This window comes from Scleropages formosus, chromosome 6 (genome assembly GCF_900964775.1).
Source record: "Scleropages formosus chromosome 6, fSclFor1.1, whole genome shotgun sequence".
NCBI lineage: Eukaryota > Metazoa > Chordata > Actinopteri > Osteoglossiformes > Osteoglossidae > Scleropages > Scleropages formosus.
Genome location: NC_041811.1, coordinates 24,341,283 through 24,366,346, shown reverse-complemented (window position 1 = coordinate 24,366,346; position 25,064 = coordinate 24,341,283). Strand labels below are relative to the sequence as shown.

Sequence of the window (25,064 nt, the reverse complement as noted above, 5' to 3'; positions counted from 1 at the left end):
TAGAGCTACAGTAGACAGATATATTATGCACTCGATGCAAAATGTAGCATTTCTTTTTAAAATCTGTATGATCATAATGTGAAACACATACTGTATGCCTGACATAAGAGATTTTTATGTCTTTGGACTTTCTTATAAAGGCAGTTCATAACTGACCTATGTGTCTATTAGAATATGCCCCATGAGACAGAGAAACAGCGACAAGTAATACTTTCTAGTACAGGATGTTGTGACCTTCATGGGAATCCGCCAATATTGAGAACAAGATGGATAAACACGGTTGGATTAAACCTAAGTGGATGGCAGAATCAATTTCAGTCCATGGGGTGGACAGAGGCTGGACCTCATACATCTATTGTTACAGAAGCAAAGATATTTTTAGATACCTAGACCTGTCCTTTGAGTGGGCAAGGAAAGATCATCTTCCAGCCCGTCAAAGAGAGAGAGACAGAGAAGAATAATCCACATCTTCGAATAGCCATTTATTGTAAAAGGTAGTAATGTGACATGACACCGGGTTGTGTTTATGCTTTGTTTAAATTCTTTTTCTTTGCATTACAGGTGTATTAAAACACAGAAACAAAATTCAATAACAAAATATATTATGTAATAACTTGTCAGGTTTTGGGGGGACCAAAAATAATATCAATAGCTCTTGGAGGAGTTTATAGGAATATTAGAAGGACATCAGGCTTGAAAGGGGTGCGGTGGAACAGTGGGTTTGGCCGGGTCCTGCTGTCTGGTGGGTCTGGGGTTCGAGTCCTGCTTGGGGTGCCTTGCGATGGACTGGCGTCCTGTCCTCGGTGCGTCCCTTACAACCTGTGTTGCTGGGTTAGGCTCCGGTTTGCTGCGACCCCTGCATGGGACAAGCAGTTTCAGATAATGTGCGTGCATTAGATGGTAGAAATCCCCCTTGCGTTATGCCTGTGATGAAATGCAAAATTAAGCAACACTATTTTTATAAATCATGTACATATTTTTCTACAAATGTGTTGATTTATCAAGAGACGAAGGCAGATTTATGAATTAATCGACAGCAGGTTTGCCAGTTTAAACTTCATGAACTTCGAGGAAAAATGTGCACTTTTGTTTTAATTGCATTTAACCACGTTTTGCAGGACGGTCGCTCTGCAGCCGCAGCGACGCGATCGCCGCACGGCGTTCGTCGGCCTGCAGCGCGGAGATCGCAGGTGCACGAAGGAGGAGGAGGACGCGGTAACGGCAGAGTCTCATCGATTCCGCGTCAGCCAATCAGGCGCGGCGCCGGCGATCACGTGGGAAAGGCTGTGGTCTAACCGGTTGGGAGAGAGAGAGGGAGAGAGAGGAGCAGTGAGAAAGAGAGCGCAGGGAAGCCGGGGGGGGCTGTACACTTGTCTGGAGGTAACACTAAACGGGGAGCGGAACGGAGCGGCGCGACCACGGTAATGAAATACGCGTAAACATTTTTAGCTCAGCGCAAAACGCGGTTCAGGGTTCACGCCCCATGTTGGCGGGGCTGCAGCCTAGGGGGTGTGTGCGCAGTGTGTTTATGAGTGAGTGGAGTGTGTTGAAGCGGCAGGACCCCGCTAGCTAAAACACACGCTGAGTGCTGAGTGCAGGCTGCTAGCTCGCTAGCTAACGGCGCAGGTCGCCTTACTGGGTGGGTGACACCCGCCGCGTGCCCTGGATCAGCTGCCCGGGCTGATTGTTCTGCGTGGTTCTGTTCATTAAAGTTGCTGTGTTGATTGAAAGTCGTCGTGCCGTTGTAATTTTATTGATTTTTTTTTTTTTCTTTTCTTGTTCTTTTGTTGTATCCCCGCAGTCGTGGGAAATATCTCTGCTGCTGCTGGTGCAGGATTCTGTAGTTGAATTATTTATCAGGCTTGTTATTCAGAAAGAAAACTGCTTCCTTGGCACCGCGCTGAGCCTGATGATCTCCATGAAGGAGAAGGGCGAGGAAGCGCTTCTGACATCACGGGCCGAACAACTTTCTGGTAAATTTAAAAAGCTCTTCTCGTCGGGCCGGTTAAGTTTCCTCAGTTATTTTGTATTAGGATGAGGTATGAGACACGTGTGCACTGCAGAGTTTTTGCAACCCTCTGGGACAGGAACTCACTGACAGTGTGGGTTTGGGTCTATGGTCCAATTGAGTGGATCGGAGAGATTCTCACTGTGGTTATGATTCTACAGTCAAAAATGAATGGACTGGAATGGATGGCCCTCATTGGGGTTAGGGCTATGTGAGAAAATTGTAGAATGATTGGGGCAGAGGGGGGACCCTCACCGAACCTGATGAACCCGTACTGGTATGCATCTGTGGTCCAAAAAATTGTGGACTGGAGGGACCGTCGCTGGTGTTGTCTGTGTGGTCCATAGCGGACCGGAGGGACCCTGTGTTGTGGGTATGGATTTATGGGCCAAAATAACGGACCGGAGGGGCCCTCGCTATGAGCGCGGGTCCGTAAACCCTGCTGGATGGACGTGAGCGCGGCTCCGTAGCGTGGCTGTGTGGCGCGTGCGCGTGCACGGCGGCTCCCGCGGAGCGCTGATGATCTCCACCTCCGCAGAGAGACCAGTAGGCGGCACGCGTTGAGACGGCGGCTCGATACCAGCCGGCCCCCTTAGCTACATGCCAAACAAACTTTCCACACACGGCGACACCGACCTGGAAATACTGCGGATTTACCGTTTACTTTCGGGGAGCACGTGTAAGTAAGTAGTCGACTAGTACTTGCCTCGAGGATTTAGTTCGTCTCTCGGTTTTCGCCGTGTTATTTATTTAACTTGTGCCCACGCTTGCTGTTGCCAGTGGTTATTTAACGTGTGGAGAGGGCGAGCGCACACAGTCACAGTGTATGGTAAAACGCGACAGTGCAGCAGGGCAGGGGTGGTGGTGCTCGGCTCGGTTATTTCAGTTGTTTACCCGTTCCGGAGCCGAATCGAATGCGGGACGGCGGATTGATCACGAGCGGACGGCGTGTCCCGGTGTGTTTTTCAATGTATTTTATATATGTTTGTGTGTATCATCATGTCTTGTGCTATTTTGATTTAAATTAAGGCGGCTTAACTTAAGCCGTGCGAATAGTACTAGTTTAGTGGTGGTGATGTTTATGAATTGTACGCAGTGGCTGAGTGTGGAGGAGGAAGTGCTCGCCTCGCGCTCGCCGCGGCAGGTGCCTCGTTGCGGAACGAGGCGAGGGAAGCGAACGACGAGTCTACCGTAACGTAGCGTAGTGTGTAGCGCACACGTCCCCGGCCACGGTTCGCGCTGTCACACTTCTCTAGTTCTGAACGCCTATATATATATAATAATGGAAAATGCGTTAAAATTCACAGTAAAGCCCGGGGTTTAACGATGCTGGTCTCTTCTTCTCTACTCTATCTATCGCTGCTGTTACTTTCACTTCTTCTGCCACCCGCGCCGGTACGAGAAGAGGAGCTCAGGCGTTTCAGCAGTTAAAATTTGTACCTCCGCGACACAACTCTGCAGTGGATATATATAAAAAATAAATAATATGTATGTGTATATGTAGGTTTACCTCTTTACCTCGGTATATGCAGGGCAGGTTGATCGTCTCTGCTTGGTGTGCAGAAGGAAATATAAGGAAGCATAAGTGTATAATAGCGCATGTTGGCCAGGGCTGTGTGTGTGTTTACATTTATTTATTTAGCAGACACTTTTCTCCAAAGCGACTTCCAGTGAACTCTATGTAGTGTTACTATCAGCCCACACACCTTATTCACCGTGGTGACTTACACTGCTAGATACACTACTTACAATGGGCCACTCATCCATTCCATACATCAGACAGTGGAACACACACACTCTCTCTGTCACTCACACATTTTGTGTGTGTGTGTCATGTCATGTCTTTGGAAACACAGCGTTCTCTTTCCAGGGTCCAGCGGCTCATCAGGTATTATTCCTTTTTTTATGGTTATGACACGAATTACTGAAACAAGTCCGACAGCCCAGGTGTTTGTTTACCTTCAGCTGAAATGCCCCCCCCCCCCTTCATGGAAAGGAATACGAATACGTCACTAAAGACCTCTTACTTACTTACCTTTATTTATCTGATGCCTTTTTCCACGGTGATTTATAACGTTAATCAACTTTGTAATGATTTACCCGTTTTTACAATAGGGTGTTCCTACTCTAGTGCGTTCAGTGTAAGTGCCTTCTTCAAGGACACTACGGCAGGTGTGGGACTCGAACCTGGACCCTTAAGTTACTTTACAAGGCAACAGCTCTAACCAATATAGTACTTGCTGCCTGTTGAGGAATACTGTAGTTCAGTAATTGAAAATAAAAGAATCAGAAGTTAGACAGTTATGCAGTGATCTAGATGGACTTAGGAAATATGTATCAGGTTATGGCACATTATTAGGCAGTTTACAGTAAGTAATCTTCGACTTCTGGGAACTTAGTTTTTAATTTTATGGTGATGACTTCTCTTGTCTGCTTTCATCATTATACGTCTGGCTGCTTCCTGCATTATCACCTTTCCCTACTGAAATGGTCAGTGGCTTTGTTTGCATTGCATCTTTCTGTCCATTTACTCTGTTGGGTCTTAATGGGATGCCGTCTTCAGTGTCAAGTTTAATGGGTTTATCTGAATGCCAAAATCTGTTCTAATGTAGCTTGTACCTGTAAAATTGATTAGAAATGCATGTTTATAAGGCTTCGGTTTGTATTGCCTTAATTTTTATTGCTAAGCGTCACGTAGTTTGTACACAAACAACTTTCTGTTTTCACTGTGTGTTTTCCCTTTTTTTCCACTGCTGGCTTTTGGGTGTGGGTTGACTGGATCGGTAGGTAAATACGTTTGACGGTGCCAGTTTCAGTGTTGAGTGCTAAAATCGCAGATGCCGGCTGCCTGCTATACCATTTTCTCTGCATGCTTTTTGGATTCTGCAGAGATGTGATGATAACTGAGGTTTTCTGCAGGACTTTTTTTTTTTGTTTTCTAGTTGGCGTGGCTGCATTCTGAGTCCGGTGCCCAAGTTCCTCTTACTGTTTGGGTACAGAGGAAGCACAGCCCATGCAAGAAAAGGGAAATACTGTTCAGTGTTTTTGCATGTCTGTGCGTGCTGTAGTGAGAGTGAAATAGGAAAGAGAACCAGTCTGACTTAGTAGGTCACTCACTGCCCTTTTTTATTTCTAAGAGGGGATCTATATAAAGCAGCTCATATATGCTGTTGTCAGAATTTGACTTAAATGTGCAGAGTTGGGGGGATTCAACCCATTGCGATGTTATGTTTAATAGATTACACTATTGAAGTCAAAATAATCACATACTTTGACCGAGACAGCTTTACACAAGATTGGTTTTAAATTGGTGTTATCCGAACCCCCAAATGGTTTTATTAGAGGGGAAATATAGTGCGAATTAGCCATAGTTCCAGTGAGTGCATGTAGTACTGGTTTTCATGAAGTGATGTTATTTCCCAGTTAACGCTGTACGCGGTTAAGGACCGCACATTTTTACAACCATGGCATTTTTTTAGACCGAGTTCGCTAATGTTCACTTTTGGGAACTACCTCATAAGTGTGTTTTTATCGGCATTCGACATGTCTTTGATCAAAACTACACGCCCTGCCAACATATTTGCCTCTGCACTGCAGTGCATCTTATGCATGTGCATTGCTTACAGGGGTACGATGAAGTTCCCTTTTAAGTTCCGGCATTCATGACTTACTTGCAAATAAAGAGCTAAATATATGTTATGATGTATCCCTAGCTTAAAATATTTGGATTTCCAGTTTTATGTATTTTTGGTGGGGGCGGGTATAAAATACCTTGAAATCGACTGTAAAATATACAGTTGTATATTCAGTAATTTATACTTCATTCTGTAATGTCTGTTCGGTGTCATATGACATCATGCACAAAGTTAAGAATTTACAGTACTGCTTGAAAGTATCCACACACACAGTCTGAAGCCTCTTGTCCCAAGCGGGGTTGCAGCGAGCCGGAGCCTGACCCGGCAACACAGGGTGCAAGGCTGGAGGGTGAGGGGACGCACCCAGGATGGGACACCGGTCTGCCGCAGGGCACCCAAAGTGGGACTCAAACCCCAGACCCGCCAGAGAGCAGAACCTGGCCAAGCCTGCTGCGCCACCGCGCCTTGCATTATTCTTGTATAAAATATTAAAATAAACGTATAAAATGAATTAATCATTGATTTACACATCTGATTCTACCTATCAACTTGTTTTAACTTTATTACTAGGTATAAATTGTCCAAAGTCTTTTTTTTTCTTTTCAATGTAGAATGGCTAGGAGGGGTGGGTAGCCACTGGCACTTGGACCCTGAGAGGTTTTTTCTCCCTTACCTTTTGGTTGGGAGTTTTTTTGTTCCTTTTCTCCGTGGCCAGTAGGCATACTTACAGCTTGAATAACTCTATTGATAATGTAGTGATTTAATATATAAACTTCCTTTTCTTTTGTCTTATGTCTTTGTTCAGTGTTCTGTGTCACTGTGTGAGAAGAGCACTCTATAAAAATTGAATGTAGTACAACTTGGGATTCGCTTATTTTTTGCACCTGCACCACCTGCTTTGCTCTACACCAACATATGGAATTGGTAAGTACACAGTTGTTATGTCAGATTAGAAAGACTGGCTCTAATTAAGTAATTTCATCAAGAGGTTTACATACTTTTAAGCAGCATTGTGTTACACATTATTTAAAAAAATATTCCCAACGCTATTCCTGACCCTGAGGTCACCCGAGCACTGACTGTATACGAAGTGGAAAGTGTACTTCAGAGAACAAGGTGGTGCATTATTAAAGTCTATAGTGACTTGTCGTCGTCTTTCCAGCTCGATGCAGGAAGCAGTGACAGTTTCTGTTCTGGCATTCACACTCATAGTGAGCAGTGGGCAAGGGTGAGAGACAGGGCTGAAATTGGCCTTTAATATCCCTGAAAGACCGCCGCAAAGGAACTTGGACTTAACAGCCCCTTTGCGCGGATTCACTGTTTAACGTTAAACCGGTGTGATTCTGAGAAGGCGCACGTAACAAATCTAGACAGAAATGGATGTCGTGAAAGAGGTGAGGCACTGCATAAGTTTTGAAATTTTCGTCGTAGAGGTGAGAAAGGCACAGAAAAGAACACGAAAGAGCTAGGCTAGGTTCTCGGGAGTTGTTTGGGTACAGTTAATATGGTATCATTCCTACGAGTCTGCGCTCACACACTTTCAGTGTTTGCTGAGCAACGTTTGATAAACATAACACTGTGTACATATGTCAAAGTGTGCTTTATATAAAAACATAAGGACCATACTTGACACAAGACGATCATTTTCTGTTGTGCGAGTTGAAAGAAGAGTTACGTTTGTCATGGGGCAATACGTACCATTTCTGTAATATACCAGAGAGTAGAACCCGGGTTTCAGTTTACTTCTCGTTCATTGGCTTCTATTTTGTGGCGCTTTGCTTAAGAAATTACAAATTTGGTTAATTTTAAGTATGCATGAATTCCATCTCTTTATGTTTGAATTGGCCATGATATGGTATGAGAAGTTGCCTATGATGTAAAATTGTGGTGAGGAAAAACTGCCTTATTGTATTTTCTGATATTGTTTGTATAATGTATATTTTGTAGTTTACCACAGTATTTTCATGAACTGCACATTGTTAGAATGATACTTTTTGTACCAACCTGTCCTAAGAATTTAATTTTTCGCACCGTACATACAGTTCATCCTTAATGATTCCCCCCAGCCTTCAAAATGACCATCCTTCTGAAAACGGTCCCTAAAATATGAGTGAAATCAGCATGCATTTTCCTGAATCTCTGTGTTTAATGTTTTGTTCTTTTTGAATATGAAACAAACATTTTTAATTTACTTTCTGGTGTCTGCTCTTGTCATCTGTAGTATCAACTCAGTATCTTCCAGGCACTTGTGTCCATGCAAGCTTTTAACTTTGTTACCCCAGTACTTCCAGTAAATTAGGTGGTTAGTTGTAGCCATCAAGATGTATAAGTTGGATAAAATGTGATGAGTTTGCTGGTGTTACATAATTTAAGTGCTAGAGAGGACGGCTAGTTTTGTCTTTTGCACCGGTAAAGAATTAAACAAAATGGTTAATGTTTTTTTGGCTCTTGCTGAGGATTTATTGGTCAAGGATTGTGAGGTTGTATGCCCTGCACTCGCTATTTGCACAGCCTACCAGTGGGAAATTGCAGTGTCTGTTGCTGCTTTTTATGGGCACTTTGAGTGTGCTAGTTGATTCAGGATGATGCCCTTCGATTGCTGCGCCGCTCTTTCCTCGGGATGTCACCTGTGTTCTTGGAGCAGTTGCCTTGCCACAGGGGCACCTGAAAGTCAAGGTGCTGACTGCTTGTGTTGTACAAACACAACAAGAGCAACGCTGGGAATCTACGTACAGATCTATTGCGTTGCATGATTAACTTGTATGTGGGGCAGCTGGTAGCGTAGTGGTTACAGCTGCTGCCTTTGGATCCGAAGGTCACAGGTTTAAGTCTCACCTACTGAGCTAGGTACTTTCCCTGAATTGCTCCAGTTAAGTATCCAGTTGTATAAATGGGTAACTAGTTACAGGCAGTCGCCGAATGAGTTCCGTGTCCTCAGTCTGTCTTTAAGTCGGATTTTGATGTAAGTCGGAACAGTTAGGTATGGTTGGTATATGACGTCGCTTTGTCAAATGTTTGTCTTAGTATATAATATATTGTGTACCTTTCTATGCATAAAAACCATTAAAGAAACACTTCCGGATACACTGAAACATCCTTAAAAATACGGTAATAGTAGTACAATGTAGTGATGTAATGATATAATAAATGTAGCTGTAGTATTTATAATAGAGACACACATAGAAAGAGATAATAAATGTTACTACTGTCATGGAGGACAGAGGACATGGAGGAGGCTGGATCCAAGTGCAGGATTGTTTATTCAGAGTCAAAGGACTAGATGTGTCTTGTGGTCAGTGACGAGGGCGAATGGTTGGTCGATCGGCGAGCTAAAAAGAGGCGAGCATCCGAAGTCATGGTCGGGGGACAAGGCCGGTGGTCGTTAAAGAGACGTGGAACGGGACTAGGGAACGATGAGGGACAGGACTTGGAAGAGCAAAGCAAGGTAGGTTTGAGACCGCAGAGGGGACGGTTGTCTTGAGTGTGATTCTGCAACTGGGAAGAAGTGTCTTTTGTAACTGAGTACTTTCTCAGAGAGGGAGGGAGGGACAGACTGTGTGTGTGTGCGTGCGTGCAAAACACTAGACACTTTGTTTGCTTTTCCTTTGTTCGTTGGCATTTCACCTTTCTCTTTATTATTTCCTCTTTAGTTTCAGTCATGATCGTTTCCCTTTTGAATGCATCACCATCACTTGCATCACATTTATGCTTTGGTGCCACAGTTAGGAGGGTAAAAACAGAAAAAATTAAACCCAAATACAGTAACACACGAGACGATGTTAACGGCAGCGTGGTCCGACTGAAAAGAAAGAAGTTTCTGTCCTACCTCTGGCTCACGAGCCGACAATAGTAAATACGGGTTGTACGTTAAGTCGGACGTTCATAACTCAGGGACTGCCCGTATAAGTAGCTAAACATTGTAAGTCGCTTTGGAGAAAAGTGTCAGCTAAATGAATAAATGAAAATGTATTCCAATCAGAGATGAGGGTAAAGCTTGTATCCTTTTTGAATTACGTAACGCTGATCATTAGAGTAACCAGAATGTGTTGAGGGTTAATCGATCAAAATTCCTTCTGTTACATTGTAGGGTATAAATGACACTGTAACATTTGTAATAAACTCTGGTTATTTGTCTAACAGATGACTATTTTCCTGTAAGTAAAGTGTTCTTATACTATTGTGCATTTATCTTTCCACCAATCCTCTCATGACCATTTGAAAGATCTCCCAAACCTTTTGGGCAAATCCTGGTGTCCAGGCACTCGCGAAACACAGGGCAGAGTTTTGTTGTGTTTTTGTTTTATTCTTTTTTTTTTTTTTTCCCCCCCCTTCTCCCCATTTAGCATTACATCTTAAGCTTTTTGGAGCTTGAGATGATGTGCAGTTTTTCTCTGCCAGGCAGTTTGTTCTGATAGAAAGGAACAGTTACTGTAATGAGAATGTGGCTGTTTATTTCTCCCATTAAGACTTCTTTCCTGTCTGATGATCATGCAGTCATCAGCAATACATTTCACTACTTGGTCCATAATCTTACTGTTTTCAATGATAATTTATTTAAATAGTGTATGAAAATTTTTCTGTTCTTCTTTGGGGTCATTCCAGAATGCCTGTAACTCTTGTGTTGTGCAAGGGTTTCACTGTGTCTAGTATGCAGAACATAAAGCAACAATTAGTCACTTGTCATCAGCGCTGCAATACGCAAAAAAATCCAGGGGGTGCTTTGTAAATATCCTGAGATGTTTGCTACCGTCCATGTGTGTTTGTGTTTCAGTTGCCAATTATTCTCCTTGTTAAAAACTGCCCAGTGTCCTTTCATAAATCTGTCAGCCAGCTCAATTATATTGTACCTCACATTTTACTTGAAGGCCAGGACATCGTTTTTAAAAAAAAAAAAAAAAAAAAACCTGCTGTATACCTGATACTGACATTGTGACTGACAGAGTAATTTCGAGAGCTGTGTAAGAGTTAGCTTTTATGTATGTTATTTTGGACTTCAACTCTGACCGTTGCTGAACGATTAATCACTATTTACTAGGCTGCAATGAAATTAAGTTAATTACAGCTTTTGGCCATCAATCAGATACTGTACATTGCGGTGTGAAACACCGCTCTGCCCGATACTGCCTTTAATTTAATAAAGGGGTTCCGCAGTTCTGATACTGCTGTCTGGTGTGCCAGAGAGATGAGGCCTTTGTTCGTCAGGATTTCTTTCGCTCCGGCGTCCTCCGAGAAAATGTACTGGTCCGACCCGCGGGTCTCCCGACTGCTCTCTGCCTCTTGAGCTGTTAGGATGGATGAAAGGAAACCTTCTGGTGCATTCTGTGGAAAAATGGAGGGGTTATCTGCATCGGGGCAGTTTTTCATTCAAAACAGGAAGGTAGCCAGAGGTTAAATGTTTTTTTTTTTTTTTTTTTTTTTTTTTTTTTTTTCTTCTTCTCCCTTCTTTACATTGTTTCTCTTAATAGGATGGTCTGTGAAGCAGGTTACCTGCAACTGCGGAGGTACGTCAGGGATATCAAAAAAAAAAAAATTTTTAAATTGAAAAATGCATTCTGCCTTTTTATAATGCTTCCAACTTTTCCTGCTGTGTTAAAATTAAAAGAACTTGTTCTTATACCATTATCTATAGTAGTTTTATTTCAGGGCCTAAATGTTTTCAGTGTCAGACAGTTAAATCTTGGGAAAATGCAGAATGTACGCGCACATCTCTCCATATTGGGTAGTATGGATTAGAAGAGGAGCGTGTAGAGCTCTTCGGTGTGGGTCCACGCTGCATGGAAATGGATGAAGAGTCGGCCTTTACGGAAGCGGAGCGGTTCGGTGCAACGTGGATTAAGCTGCGAAGCAGTCTCTGTTCTTCACTGATGCTGCATCGATCATACTGCAAACCGGAGAGGCAAAACACAGCAGATGGGCCTGGGCAGAGTGGGGTAATTGGGGGAGGGGGGGGATTCAAGACTACTAGAATCCAGTGCCGCTCTTGAAAGCCATTGCTGCCAGAAAAAAAGGCTAGAGGAAGTAATAGTGCTATTGAGCCATGTTTGTGTGCTTTCCGTTCTGATGTTTCTTCAGCTCCCCCGCTCTAAATCAGTTTAGGCATACATATTTTTTTTTTTTTTTTTTTTTTGGCGGTATGATAATAAGACATGTGTCAGATGTTTCCACAGTGGCAGTGCAGGCTGCTTCTCTGCAGAGGCTTGGAGTCAACAGACTGTCTCAGTCCAGCAGCCGCCTGACTGGCAGCTTCCTTTATCCCCCGGAACGCGACGTTCTGCTACGCCTCCCGTCTCTTTAACGTGCCCAAATCGCATACCCCGGCAATTTTTATGTGCTGGTTAAATGCTTTGTGTCTCCAAATGATCCAGGACCTGCTAATGGCCAAGAAGTACCCCCCACCCCTCCAGAGTCTAGCATTTCCCTCTAGACTTGGTAGAGAACCTTTCAGTTCATGCAGCATGCTTGTTGTGCCGGTAGATGTGTATGAGATGAAAACTGAACTTAAAGAAATGTTACAGGATTCTCTAACAGACTTGACTAGGATCAGTTAGTTGCTTTTAAATGGACATTGGTTCCTTGTTAAAAGTTCTTCTGAGGTGGCCAGAGGATCACTGGGATTTCCTGCTCCTTCGTGGTTCCTCTGTCTTAGATGATCTGCTGAGCTTCCAGTTTCAGCAGCAAATCTCTTTTTGGCAGAGAGAAAACTTATGCAGGTAACTGTGAGTCTTTTAGGGGAGCTGTGTTGATGTTTTGAGGCCAAGGAGAACCGGTGCTGGAGGACGGACAGCAGGCTTCTGTCCCTGGGGGAGGGGATGGGACGGCTTTGCGCAACCTTACCTGCGGGTTATTTCTGGACACACACATCTGCTTCTGTGCCAGGTTTGTCATGACACCTCCACCTTCCACCTCCCCAAGTAACATCAGATGAATAAGCTTGCTGTTTTCCCTGCGGCGCTGCTAGCCTGGTCTTCATTCACAGTGCTCTTTCAGCCCTCTTTACTGCTGGAAACAATTTGAGGGGTTTATATCACTTTTTCCCCCCACATTCTCTATAATTGGTAACTCCCTCCATGTGGTCGTCCCACCAAAATGACTGAAGTCGTCGTCCAACTTAGTCTGTCACCTTGGGGCTATTCAGTTCTATTTGCCATTTTAGTAGGTCTGTCTCCTGAGCGCTGAGAACTTGTTCCTCAGGATTCTGTTAGTATCCCCAGTTGCCTCACTTTGTAGTTGGCTGATTTTATTTAATAGCTTTAGGTTGTTCCTTCCAGCCGCTCAGTCGGAGACCATTTAAATTCTCAAATTACAGTTTTATTCATAAAGCCGGATGATGAGTGTAAATGTAAAAGGTACTATGTGTAAGTGGGATGGGTCTTAGCAAGGGAAGGTGGCCCAAAGCTGTGGTTCCACTCTGCTGGTTCCCTGGGAATTCTGTGACCCAGTTCTAGCTGTTATTGTTACGTATTCTTGAGCATGAAACAATATGGCTGCATTCCTGCCCTCCCGTTGTTCTCGCTGTCACCCGTGGAACTGAAGAAGAGAGACTTGGAAGCGTTTTTGCTTGCACCTTTGCCTTGTTTGTGTAGGCCACGAGGGCAACTGTGAGGAGTGGTGGGAGCAGCCTTTTGACCTTTTTTCTTCTTGGTGGCGGGCAGCTCTTCTTGGAGCGTCAGCAAACAGACTTTCATGCAAGTCATACTGCCTCTTCCTGCCAACCCTCAAATGTTTCTACTCTCTAGAGGGCTGACTCCGTGGCTGAGGGCTGCCTGCACCCTCTGGTGTCGTCTCCGTCCTCCGGCATCAGCCGCATCTCGTGGGACCACGCTGATGATGAACGGGGTGTCATGCGGAGCAACCAAGCTGCTTTTTCCACAGAGCAGAGCTCTATTTTTTTAATATTTTAATCTTGCCTAACAAGCGTGTTGAATGAATACTTGGGTGCAGCTGTTCGAGAACTCCCCAGTTAGGACAAGAAATGTGCCACACGCAAAAAAAGTGGGTGAGCCCCCCCCCACCCCCGTCTGGCCTCCATGGATGAAGTAGTAGTCATGGCAACGGGGAGACGAAACTGAGCGATGGGTACGGTCCACATTTTGAGACAGATGTCCCATGTGCGCAGTGTTTGTCTGCCTCCCCCTCCCGATCCTGGCCTTTTTAGCAGCGCGTGTTCAGATTGCAGGAGTGTAATGGATGTTTTGGCCAGGTGTATATCTCCCCAGATGTGTCCTACATCCCTCTCTGATTATTCTGCTCTAATCCCTTGGAGCTGGCTGCCCAACTGCCCATGGTCCTTTGTTTTTGATTTAGCATTTTCTCTATTTTAAAAATGAAAGTGGAGCCTCTGATAAATCATGTAATCTGTGTTCATGTGGTACCTAATATATTAGTGTCTTGTTCCACGGGGCCGTTGTCAATGTGCTTCTTCTCCCTCCGAAAAAGCTAATATCTCACTCACTCTGCTGCGAGAGACCTGCAGTGGAATAGGCGAGCATCGGCTCTGCACGGAAGGTTGATTATGAAGTAACGTGTTCGGTATTCATTTTGTACTTGACCTTGGCACTGTACCATGTAGCTGAAGTGCTGAGCTGCTTCTGTTGAACTTTAAGATCGTGCCCCGATCAATCCTTTACGCAGCTGCTCCTGTAATGTAACTTAAATGTTTATATGTATCTCAGAAAACAAAATTATTAGGAAGGTGATCAGGAATCGTGGATATTCTGGTAGTTTTATGCACCTACTTGTGTGATGTACATTGGTTCATATGGTGGAAAAAACCAACTGCACTTAAGAATTGCACGTCTGCATCTATGTCTCTCTTTCTCCTAATGTAATGCACACATTGTATTTTCTATGAGATGTACGTCGCTTTGGAGAAAAGCATCTGCTAAACGAATGGAAGGGTTTGCGTTAACTCTTCCTGCATAGATGTGGGGCTTGTTTTGGAAACAAGCCTTCTCTTTTTTTAGTGTCTGGTTCACAAGCATAGTCTGAAACTGAAGCAATTCTTTGACAATCATGTATTTTGTATGTTTACTGTGTGGACTTGGGATACATATTCTGGTGGTGACATTGGTCCCTGCCAATTTCGTTTCATTCATTTAGCTGTTCTGGAAGTTACTCTTGGGGGGGGGGAGAACAGACGTTAATAGAAACACGAGTCTGTTAGAACGTGTAAAAATGAAATGTAAAGCTTTTTAAAAAGTGCTCAAATTCCCAGATAAGATTAAGCGCTCTAGTAATCACTTTCAAAAACCTTAGGTAGCTGGTAATTGGCTGTGGTTGTAGAAGAGAGATTTGCTATAAATTTAGACTTTTTAGTTCTCAAATTTCAAAAGATTATTTGCAAATGACTCTTAGATTTGCTTGCACTGTTCTCTGTAAGGGAAGGAGTTCCTCGCCAGACAAAACTTGGGCGCGGAGAAAACGTGAAAGTAGCGGGTACCTCACACGCGAGTAAACGTTCTTCGTTTTCAGTGCTTCGTGTCAAGTTGCGAAGATTGATTGAGTCTGTCTCAAAATAATCTTGTTATGGGTAATAATTACCTGTAGTATGGGTATGTTGCCTGTTAAGTTCACATAGGTTTGCTGTGTACACCCATTCCTCACATGTCCAGGTTAATTTCTCCCAATTGTTCCACCCTATTAGTTTCATTTTCTTTTTGAGGGAGTTATTATTTCTTACTGGAAGGAAATGTCACTTTGAATTTAAGTACTAAAATGATAGGTATTTTTATGACTGCCAGTGATTGCACAATACATGTTAAAACATATGTAACAATATACTGCTAGTGTGTCTTTTAGGGTTATATTGTCTTTGATTCATTTTCAATAACTGCTTATCCAGTTCAGCGTTGTGGAGGTCCACAGGGTGTAAGGTGGTGTACACCATACATTTTGATGATTTGGCTTTCTGGTTTGTGATATAACGTTCCCTAGATCACTGACCGTTTTTAATTTGCGAAGCACGTGGACACTATCCCGTTAGTGAGATGAACAGACATTACAAACAAATGATGATTTCATTGTGAGGCGCAAGCTTTATTTTCACAGGTGTAAGGGTATTCATGTTTTCAAAACTGTATGTATTTTAAATAACTCAGTTACTTGGTTTATTTCTATAAGGCCTCCTAGAACCCAAGTTAGAGTTCCGCTCCTTCTGTAGTACCTTTGAACAAGGCGGTTATTCTGAGTTGTTCCAGTAAAAATTTTCCTGCTCTATAAATGGCTAAATAATTGTAATTAGTAGCTTAATATTGTCACTCTGGGGAAAAGCATCTGACAATGATAACGTTGAATTTTCCATTTCACTTGTATATATTGTATATTTTAGTTCATGGTTGTGGTTAGTTCAAACTGTTATTGCGATAGTTGGCTTTGTCTTTAAGAAGTGTGACTGGGAGTGAAGGAGAACAGCCATTATTGCACCACTTTGGGACAGGAACGTTATAGGTTTGAAACACCCGGTGTGTATCTGTATCCCAAAATGTCTGATGTAAGTGTATAATAAGTTGTTGTGTAAAATCAAATACACTTTATGGAGGTGAAGTGACGGCGTAATGGGCAGAAATGCTGTTGTACTGAATAATAATGAAAAAGGACGTATATTTTCATAAGACAGCGTATTTGTTTTCTTCTGTGGGGCCCAGTTATTTGAGGGTCTTTGTGTATTAATTCTGCATCATTTGCGCACCAGCGACATCTCGCCGATACAATGTTTTTGAAAATGAGCATTTGGCGAAGACCCCGATTTCATTCAAGGAATGGTGGCTGCCTTTGTTTCCCATGAATCTGTGTTGTTAAACCCCGGCGGTTCACGCTCGATGTGATATCGCGTGTATGGCTACGTTAGTGACTTGTGTTTTTTTTTTTTTTTTTTTTTTTTTTTTTTGAAGTTTTCGGTTTTTTTTTTGTTTTAAGTTCTTGCTGAGGTGAGGAGGTCAGCCTGTTGTCGTCTTTTTTTTTTTTTTTTTTTTTTTTTTTTTTTTGTTTTTGTTTTTCCAAAGGTTTGTGTACTCTGGCAAGAATTTATTGGCGGTAAACTAATGCACGTCTTGATTTTTAGCTGCAGATTTATCACCCCTTTGCTTATCAGTGCGTTTGCTGTTGTACTCTAACAATTTTCCACTGTACTAGTACAGGTTTCCCAGTTTGTGTTTCTGATTTAACATGAGTGGAGCCCTCAGATGACTCGAGGTTATAGAAGTGAATCGACACCCTTGCGATATTTAATATCTATATTTTCCTCCTTCGTTGTCCCATTGAAACCCCCATAATTAGCTGCGTGCTTCCCAGGACCAATTTTATCGTGTGGTTTAATGGTAACGTGCACTTCAGTTTCAGTGCTACCAAATAAATCCCCTTCCTGAGAGCACAGAGTGAATGTATTCGTTTGAATGTACGCTGATTTGTTTTCATGTAACTGTTTTAGGCTGCCTTTTATTTTACCTGGGTGGATGTTAATTTAGCTAGGTTCCTTGTTTTATGACTAGATATTGTAACAGCTGCGTATACCTGTCACTCCCCCCTCCCGCATCATATTTGTCTAGTAACAATAGTTGCTATTAATGTCCAACGTTGTCCGTTGGCGGAATCGGCGAGACGTGTTGTGGAGTTTCCGTTATCGGTATGAATCCCTTCGCGTTTCCCAGTGTAGCCATGGCTCACACCTTCAGGTAGACGGACAGACAAGCATGGCAGTCTGTTCACAGATTCTCTTGAGTATGATATGTTTTCCTTGGTAACTAAAAATAGATCAAAAGCCCTGCTTCACGATTAGCAACAAACATTCCCCCCCCCCCGAAAGCATCAATGTCCACGTTAGTAGGAAATGCCTTAGTTAAAAAGACCCTCATGGCAGACGGGGTTCAAAGAAGAGGCAGCTGGTGACTGACGTGTGTGCTTGGCCTGTGCAGATCTGCTCTGATCGTGGGGATTGGCCAGCTTGTGCAAATTCTGAGCATTTCGTGTGTGTGGGTGGGGGGGCTCTCTAAGCGGCTGCATCTCGGAGATCGGTCGCGTTTTTCTTTTCCGAGATGCCATTTTGGTACTTTTCGCTTCCCCGATTTTCTTTTTCCGTCCTTCACTGTTACAGCCCTTTGTTTTTAAAAACTCTGTTCTGCGTGTCATAATTCATGATTGGATAGGGTGCATTTGCAGTGCCTTGCTACATTTGCATGTTGACCGCTTGCAGGCAGGGAACAGTGCCGTTTCCTTTGGATCTCGCCTTTTGCGTCGGCTGCGAAGGGCGATGCTTAAATTTCTGCAGTTCGAATTCAGTTTCGGTTTCAAGACATCCTCTCTGCAAGACAGACTGCCCTTGAAAGTCATCTGCATGTGGTATTTAGATTTGCGTTCTTTTACAGGAGGAGAGACCGGGACATAAAAACAGCCTGAACCAGGATGATGGGGTGGGATCTCAGTGGTACCCGTGCTGATGTGTTCCTTCTCGATAGGTGGTTGGGTTCTCAAAGCCTCTGGTGACCGATACTTGTCGGACTGGTTTTCGGCTTGCGTCACAGAAGGTGCGGCATTTCTGACAAGACACCTTCTCGTTGTTGGTGAGAGAGTCCTCTGCCATTTAAAAAAAAAAGGAAAAAACTGGCATTTCCTGTTTAGGCGTTTGACCTTTTGGAATATAGTACATACATGTAGTTTGGTCATGAGAGCTATCAAATTAAATTAATTCACAGATGAAGTAGACAAGCAATGAATTTATGGTTATGAAAATGGCTCTTTGTCAAGAAAGACTGAAGAATTAAGGGCGTAACTGCTTTCGTTTTCCGGTGACGGAATTGTCGAGCGGTTAAATTGTTAGCGCTCCGCTTTTGCAAATCTTGAGTATATAAGGCGTGAAGGTGGGCGGTGTTACTCGCGCACAGCAAATGGTCACAGCGGTTTGCGCTACTATTTCGAATTTCTGTGATCATTTCTGCGCTATTGAGCATTCGCAACACTTTTGAAGGATGGAGAAGGCCCATGCCAGATAAATTAAGGCGCTGTACGTGTGTGGTGAGATGCAAATTATTTTTCCTGTCGGCAAGATTAGAGCAGCGCTGGCGCCCGTGTGCATCGGCGAAACGCTTTCCCCTCTTGTTTTTCATGCCGTCGTGCACGCGCCGGGCACCGATGCCGTGCGAGTGGCGGCTGGGAAGTTCCAGAATTCCGTTGCAAGCTGGTGCGGAGCCAGCCCGTAGAAGGAAGACGGGACACGTGTTCATCCCGAGAGCTGCTTTGGTGGGTTCCTGCTTGCTTGGAGTAATTGATTAATTATAGAGTCGACCGTGGGCAGGCTTACGGTTCGGTAGCAAAACAGCCCCTAGACTGGTGACTGATGAAAATGCCGCGTAAAGAGTTTAATTGAAATTCTGTATTTGTAGTTTAGATGACTTGCATGTAAAAGTACTAATGGATAAATATTCTTGACCTCACATTTAACAGCCTGTGTCTGTTGGAATGGGCATATGCATAAAAGGTTATCATTTTGTAATAGAAGGTTGTAATTTACTGGTATGGACTGCAGCAAACCTGGTGGTGCCAACCAAAGCGCTTAATGCATTATTACATATGCGAGGTATGCTTCGGCTGGTTTTATAGGCAGTTAAATCAGCCGAGTCCCGTTTTTGTATTAAAGGCTCAAATTGGTGCAGTTGGTGGAAGGATGGCTTCTGCAGTGTTGCGCAATACTAACCCTATCACAGAGAAATACCGGATAAAGACACTGGAACCAGCAGCTTGGTTTATGGGTTGCCCCGTTTCGAATTCCAGTGAGTATTTTTATTTTCTGAAAAGTAGGGGTAGTGGAGTGAAAGGAATTTTAAAAAAAAAAAAAAAAAAAAAAAATTGGTCAACAAACTAGTGTTCAGTTTGAAAAAGTTTCTTATAGCGGTGCTTTACTGGGCCTGTTTTCATTCTTTGTTCCCACATCCTTTCTGGGTGACAGGTCCTGCAGTGCCAACTGTGCACACAAACGTACACAGAAATCCTCAACTGGCTAACCGTGGTTATTTTTGTCTGACCTCATGGTGAGTTTGTGAACGGTCTCTTTGGATCATTATGTTGGGTTTCTAATTGAATGTGAGTACAGTCTGCACTCAGACTTTCGCTGTAACGGCGCAATATTTACAGCACAGTATATGTTTAGCACATTGTGTACTTACATTTCTTACAATGATGCCACCTGCTCCTGATTTACCTTTATTCATTTAGCAGACGCTTTCCTCCAAAGCAACTTCCAACGAACTCTGTGTAATGTTATCAGCCCACACACCTTATTCGCCGCGGTGACTTACACTGCTAGATATACTACTTACACTGGGTCACTCATCCATACATCAGTGGAACACACTCCCTCCGTCACTCGCACGCTCTGGGTGAACCTGAACAGCCTGTCTTTGGACTGTGAGAGGAAACCAGAGCACCCAGGGGGAACCCACGTGGACACGGGGAGAACATGCGCAGAACTCCGCACAGACTGACTGGTGATCGAACCCACGTCTTCTTACACCTCCCAGGTGCTGTGCCACTGTGCTCTTGATAAAAACACTATTAGTCCTCGGTTGAGATGTGAATGGAGCTCCTGAAAACAGTGCATGTTTTGGTCTCTGCTTTTCATTTTTACTATGCTGCTTCTGTGCCGATTCCTCTCGGGAAGAGAATATCCAGTCGTGGCCTGGACAGACCCTAACCCTTGAAACACGGTGTAGACTATTTGTACCTCTGCTGTTGGCATCCAGATCCACACTTTTTGGAAACTCCCATCCTGCTCTCTTTTAAATGTTGTTTTGTATAATTTTGGACAAATACAGGTTGTAATTTCCTTAAAGTCATCTTTGCTTTGTGCCCCCCCCCCCCCATATTGACTTGTAAGTGGGATTTGTAGTGTCTTGTTACACAACTTCGGAGGAACAGTTACATTGCCAGTATCCATCAGACCTGTGACGTGCTTCTGAAAAGTGCCTCCGACTCCAAGTAGCGGCTGCACCGAATGAGATTGCTGTCCCGTAACTTGTGAAGCGTGTGCCTAAATGAAATGATACCGCTGCACAATTTATCATCTGCTTTCGGTGGAGCTACACCAATACAGTTACACTCCAGTGGCCTTTGCCTTTTTTTTTTTTTTTTTTTTTTTTTTTAAAAAAAATTTGATGTCTTGAAGTAATTGTCCGTGCGAGCTCAAGTAAATAAGTGTTTCCTTTCCCAGGGACAAAGGACCCACCTGTCCTGATACGCTGACGTTGCAGCTGAGACAGAAAGGGCACTCGGACGACGGGTGAGGTCCGTGCACCGACCGCACCGCCGATTAGGGTCACGCTGGAGAGGCAGGTTGTCAAGCGTGAAATGCATTATTCATCGGCTGCAGAAGTTGGAGTCCGTGCACTTCGCCCTGATTGTTTGGCCTGTTTTTGTGTCTAGTCCCACGAGTTAAGGTAGCTCACAGCTCTGCAGTCTGATTGCGTCTCAGCTGATGATGCGGAAAACGTAAAAATTTTCTCTTGTTCTTCATGTGATGCTATTTATTTCCCTTTGCAGAGTCCTGCCATGTGATTGGTTTTTTTTTTTGTTTAATTATAACTTTTTTTTTTTTTTTTGCCTCTTTTTACACGCACGTAGAGTAGGAGTCCAGTTGATGTAACCTGTGGAAAGTCAAGTAGCAGTTCCATGCTTGCATTCCAACGTTAGACTTCTTGGTCACATGTCAAGGTTGCTAAGGGCTGCTTGACTGGTTGACTTACATCAGTGACATGTTTACGCTAGCCTGAAATTCCGTGTTAAAATTTATTTTGCTGCTGTAAAATTCATGCGTGGCTTCGGCAAGACCCCCTCCCTGCAATTTCTTCGCTGGATACAATAAACCATATGGTAGCTCTGCCTGGCGAGTGACCCTTTTAATTTAATGCTCTCAGTACCCTTGAAAAGCCATCGCAATCTCTCTGGTAGTAGAGAGGGTGGCAGAATGATATTCCTCTCGTCCATCTTGTTGTTATGACAGAGGGGATGTGACCTTTAACCCCTTCATTTCCGTGTCCGTTGGCTGCAGGCTTGGCTCATAGGGGCTAAATACTGCTGAACGGGACCATTGGCAACTGCTAAATGTCAGTATGCGAGCAGAAAGCTGAGGGAAGGAGTCCTCGAGTACAATGAGCTCACTCACGGGGTAGCTTCTCTCACTCCAGACCTTGGGTCAAGGGGGACCTCGCAGAAGGTCCTCAAGGTGAAGGACTCCAGTAAGCGATGTGGTCAACTGCAGACATGTCGCTTTGTGTGTTGAGGTGGTTGGCGGCCTTGCGGTGCTTAACTGCCCTGTCCTCTACTATCGCTGCCAGCTGCCTGCTCTGCTTCTGCCTTATTCGTTTTTGAACAGCCAAGCGTACTTTCCCTGAACAAACTGATCCAGTGCTCCGTCATGCATTGAGAGACGGGGACATAAAGGAGTGCGCAGGCGTGCGCACGCATGCACACACGCGCACACCGCGCTTGACTTGCGTAACACACGTTTGCTAATGATGTGTCACCGGTGAATGGGTACATATTCCGCAGCTGTTGAAAATGATCAAGTGCACATAGCCATAAACATATGCAATGTCTTGACTGAACTGCTTGACTGAAATCTGTACGTTTCTGGAGAGCCCACGTTCTGCTGCCGCCGCGGGTTAGACTGGCCCAGTCGAGCAGGTGTTCCAGTTAGCTGGCCGGACGGCCTTGACTCGAGAGGCCCACATATGTGGCGCATGCCGTCCCCCGCAACGCGCTCACGCTTCGCCTGGCACGTCTCTGACAAGCAGCAGGTTGAAGCGGAACGGGGGTTCCGTGCTGCCGCGCCGTTCCTCGCACGCTCGCCGCAGTGTCCTTGAGAAGCGAGCGACTTTGGCAGCCGGCGCCGTGCGCTTCCCGCTGTCGCGGTGGGTTGTGCGGACGCTCGCCTGGCAGGCTGCACAAAGGCAGCATCGCTTCTCTCCTCCCGCCAGTTTCCTCATTTCCTCTGTCATCAGAGTTTTGTCTGTCGAAGCACAATGCCCTACTAAGAATAGCCTTTACCGCTTCTGAAAAAATATTAGCATAAATGTCCAGTAATTTGTTCCTTTTGTAATTTCATTGAAGTGGAAATTGATTAAACGGAGAACTTTATAGGCTTGTCTATGCAGATGTTGCTCTGAGCCTTTTTGAGACGTACGTTATTTATTTTGTAAGCCTACAGCTTTCTGTATTTTATTAGCTGTTTTTCTTGATAGTTATAGACTATTAAGTTCTATTAAAACATCTCATTTAACTAGTTGTAAAATGCAGTGCAACGATATTTTTGTTAAAAATGTCAACTCAAGGTTATAGAAGGGGGATAGTGCAGCATCTTGTATTTAATTCAGTCTAGCAGTGCACTGGTACGATAGGGCTGGATGGATATCTAACCCCATATAGAAACAAGATCAGGTATCCTAATACTGTATAAATCATTGATTAGCAAAACACTTAATGAGCAGTACAGAGGACTGTACTGAAGCATATCCACACGTTTATGCGATAGCTATATTTAAGCCTAGTGTGTGTCTCTGTGAAACAGTGAAGGCTACATCTTAGATTTATTTGAAAACATTACTATAAAAGAATGAAAACGGCGTTTCAAGCCGTTGCATCGCATCTTTCTCATTGTTTTCCTGCTCAGTGTCGGTTCTGAAATATTTATGGAGGCAGTTTGAATAAGAGATGCATGCATCTTGGCGGTCCTCTTCTTGCACTGTGCCCACATGCCCCCCCCCCGCACCGTATCCGCGCGTGTTTATCAGTCAGCCGGTGGCCCAGCCGATTGTGGACGGCTTCCAGGGCAGGCTGGCACCCTGACGAAATGGGCTGCCGCTCGTTCCCAGAAGCTCTCGGTCAAGGTTGCGGCCACATCTGGCCCTCGGGTCTCGAAAGGGGAGCGTCTGCCCCTTTACCGTGCATTTCCTCACGTACTTTTTTTCGAATCTCGTTGGAAGTCGTCTTGTATATTTTTTCCAGTGCTGTTTAACGTCGTTCATTAAATCTTCTCAACGTTCTCACAGCGTGTGCGGTCTATGAATACACACCTGAAGCTGAAGCTCTCTGCTGCCATCATTTGCAATGCAAAGTGACACCTTTACGCCGGACTCCTGATTCTCGGAATGCAAAGGCAACGGAAACTCGCACGTCCTGCCTCAAAGCTAGTTGTGTTGTAAATGTTGTACCGCTGGCCTTCCTTCATTGCATCCTGCTTATGTGACTGTGGTGAACCTCCTTAGTTGCCACTGAGGATTATGTGGCTATTTCTAAAGTACCGTAGCGGAAGGCTGTTGTGTTTTGCGGTGAACTTTGGTCGCACCGGATAAACCGCCGACACGGGCGCAGTACTGAGGCTCTGATGGGCTCAGCGTTGTTTACAGGAAAAATGATGCCCCCACTCTTCTCCTGCTTCTACCTTACCCAGAATGCTTTTCACTCCTCACTGACAACTGGGAATCCATAATGCTAGAAAGTAGTAGTCATGGTGACAATTCCCAGTAGAGTCCTGGCTCAGGGCTGAGCGGCCTAGTCTTGCTACAGGTACCTGTCTGGCAGAACGGGTGGGTAACAAGGAGAGAGGGTCCTCTGGCTGTCAGCTCTAAGAAGAGGTGGTGTCCCCGCGGGCTTGAAGGACTAGGTGCGCTGTTCTCCGCGGTGGCTGGGGTGGACAGGGAGGCGGTGCCGTGTTGCTGCTCGTCGCTCGCACGTCAGCGAGCCGCTGCTGTCCCTGCAAACTGTTCGGGCACCTCCGCCGTGCTTGACGCTATTAAAAATGCAGTGCTTTGCTGAGACAGCCTGATTTTCTCAGCGCCTCCACCCCTTGCCACCCCCAGCCACCGTTGCTCCTTTTTTTTTTTTTTTTTTTCCCCTCTTCCCTTCCCTTCCTCCTTTGTTTCCTTGTTCTGAGAATGCCATGTGCCAGGGTCCCTGCAGTGTGATAATTCAGTCTCCGACCCAAATGACTCCTCTCACTCAGATGTTTTCTTGATATCAACTTCTTGTTGCTAGGCTTCTGACAGAATACCTCAATTAAGCCCTGTTACCAACATGAAAACTATATGTATATTCTTTGTAAGAAACAGTAGAAAAAATAGCCAAATAAGATTAGTAGCTGGGGTGACATCTGTTGTTTCTGGAAAGAGCTGTGTCTTACAAGAAATGAAAAAAGAAAAAAAAAAATCCCTCTTACTCTCTAGATTTCTTGCACGAATATTTTTATGTGAATTGAGATTTAAGCAAAGGAGACCTTAGATGGGTTTTACTCTCATGGTTTTCCATGGGCTGCATTCTACACATTAAGGTCTTTGTTGCAGTAAATACATATAAACAGTGTACAGAAACTGGTATAGATTAGTTTGCGAACCCAAGTGTATAAATATAAAATGTTATTAAAAATGCAGATATTGAAAGGA

General features: G+C 44.2%; 1 protein-coding gene across 10 annotated transcripts in view; it reads left to right on the top strand.

The window, feature by feature from the left end:
• The first annotated feature begins 1,315 nt into the window (after positions 1-1,315).
• strbp (spermatid perinuclear RNA binding protein) overlaps positions 1,316-25,064 on the top strand; it is a 64,080-nt gene continuing 40,331 nt past the window's right edge. For 4 of the 10 annotated variants that reach the window (XM_029253177.1, XM_029253176.1, XM_029253178.1 and 1 more), the window contains exons 1-4: positions 18,735-18,873; positions 19,271-19,403; positions 19,580-19,661; positions 20,840-20,908. In XM_029253177.1, coding sequence (XP_029109010.1) covers positions 18,739-18,873; positions 19,271-19,403; positions 19,580-19,661; positions 20,840-20,908 — 419 coding nt within the window. In that variant the 5' untranslated portion in view covers positions 18,735-18,738. Of the gene's footprint in view, positions 1,422-2,557; positions 2,692-18,734; positions 18,874-19,270; positions 19,404-19,579; positions 19,662-20,839; positions 20,909-25,064 lie in introns of those variants that run through there. The other 6 variants (XM_029253181.1, XM_029253179.1, XM_029253183.1 and 3 more) reach the window with 6 other exon arrangements.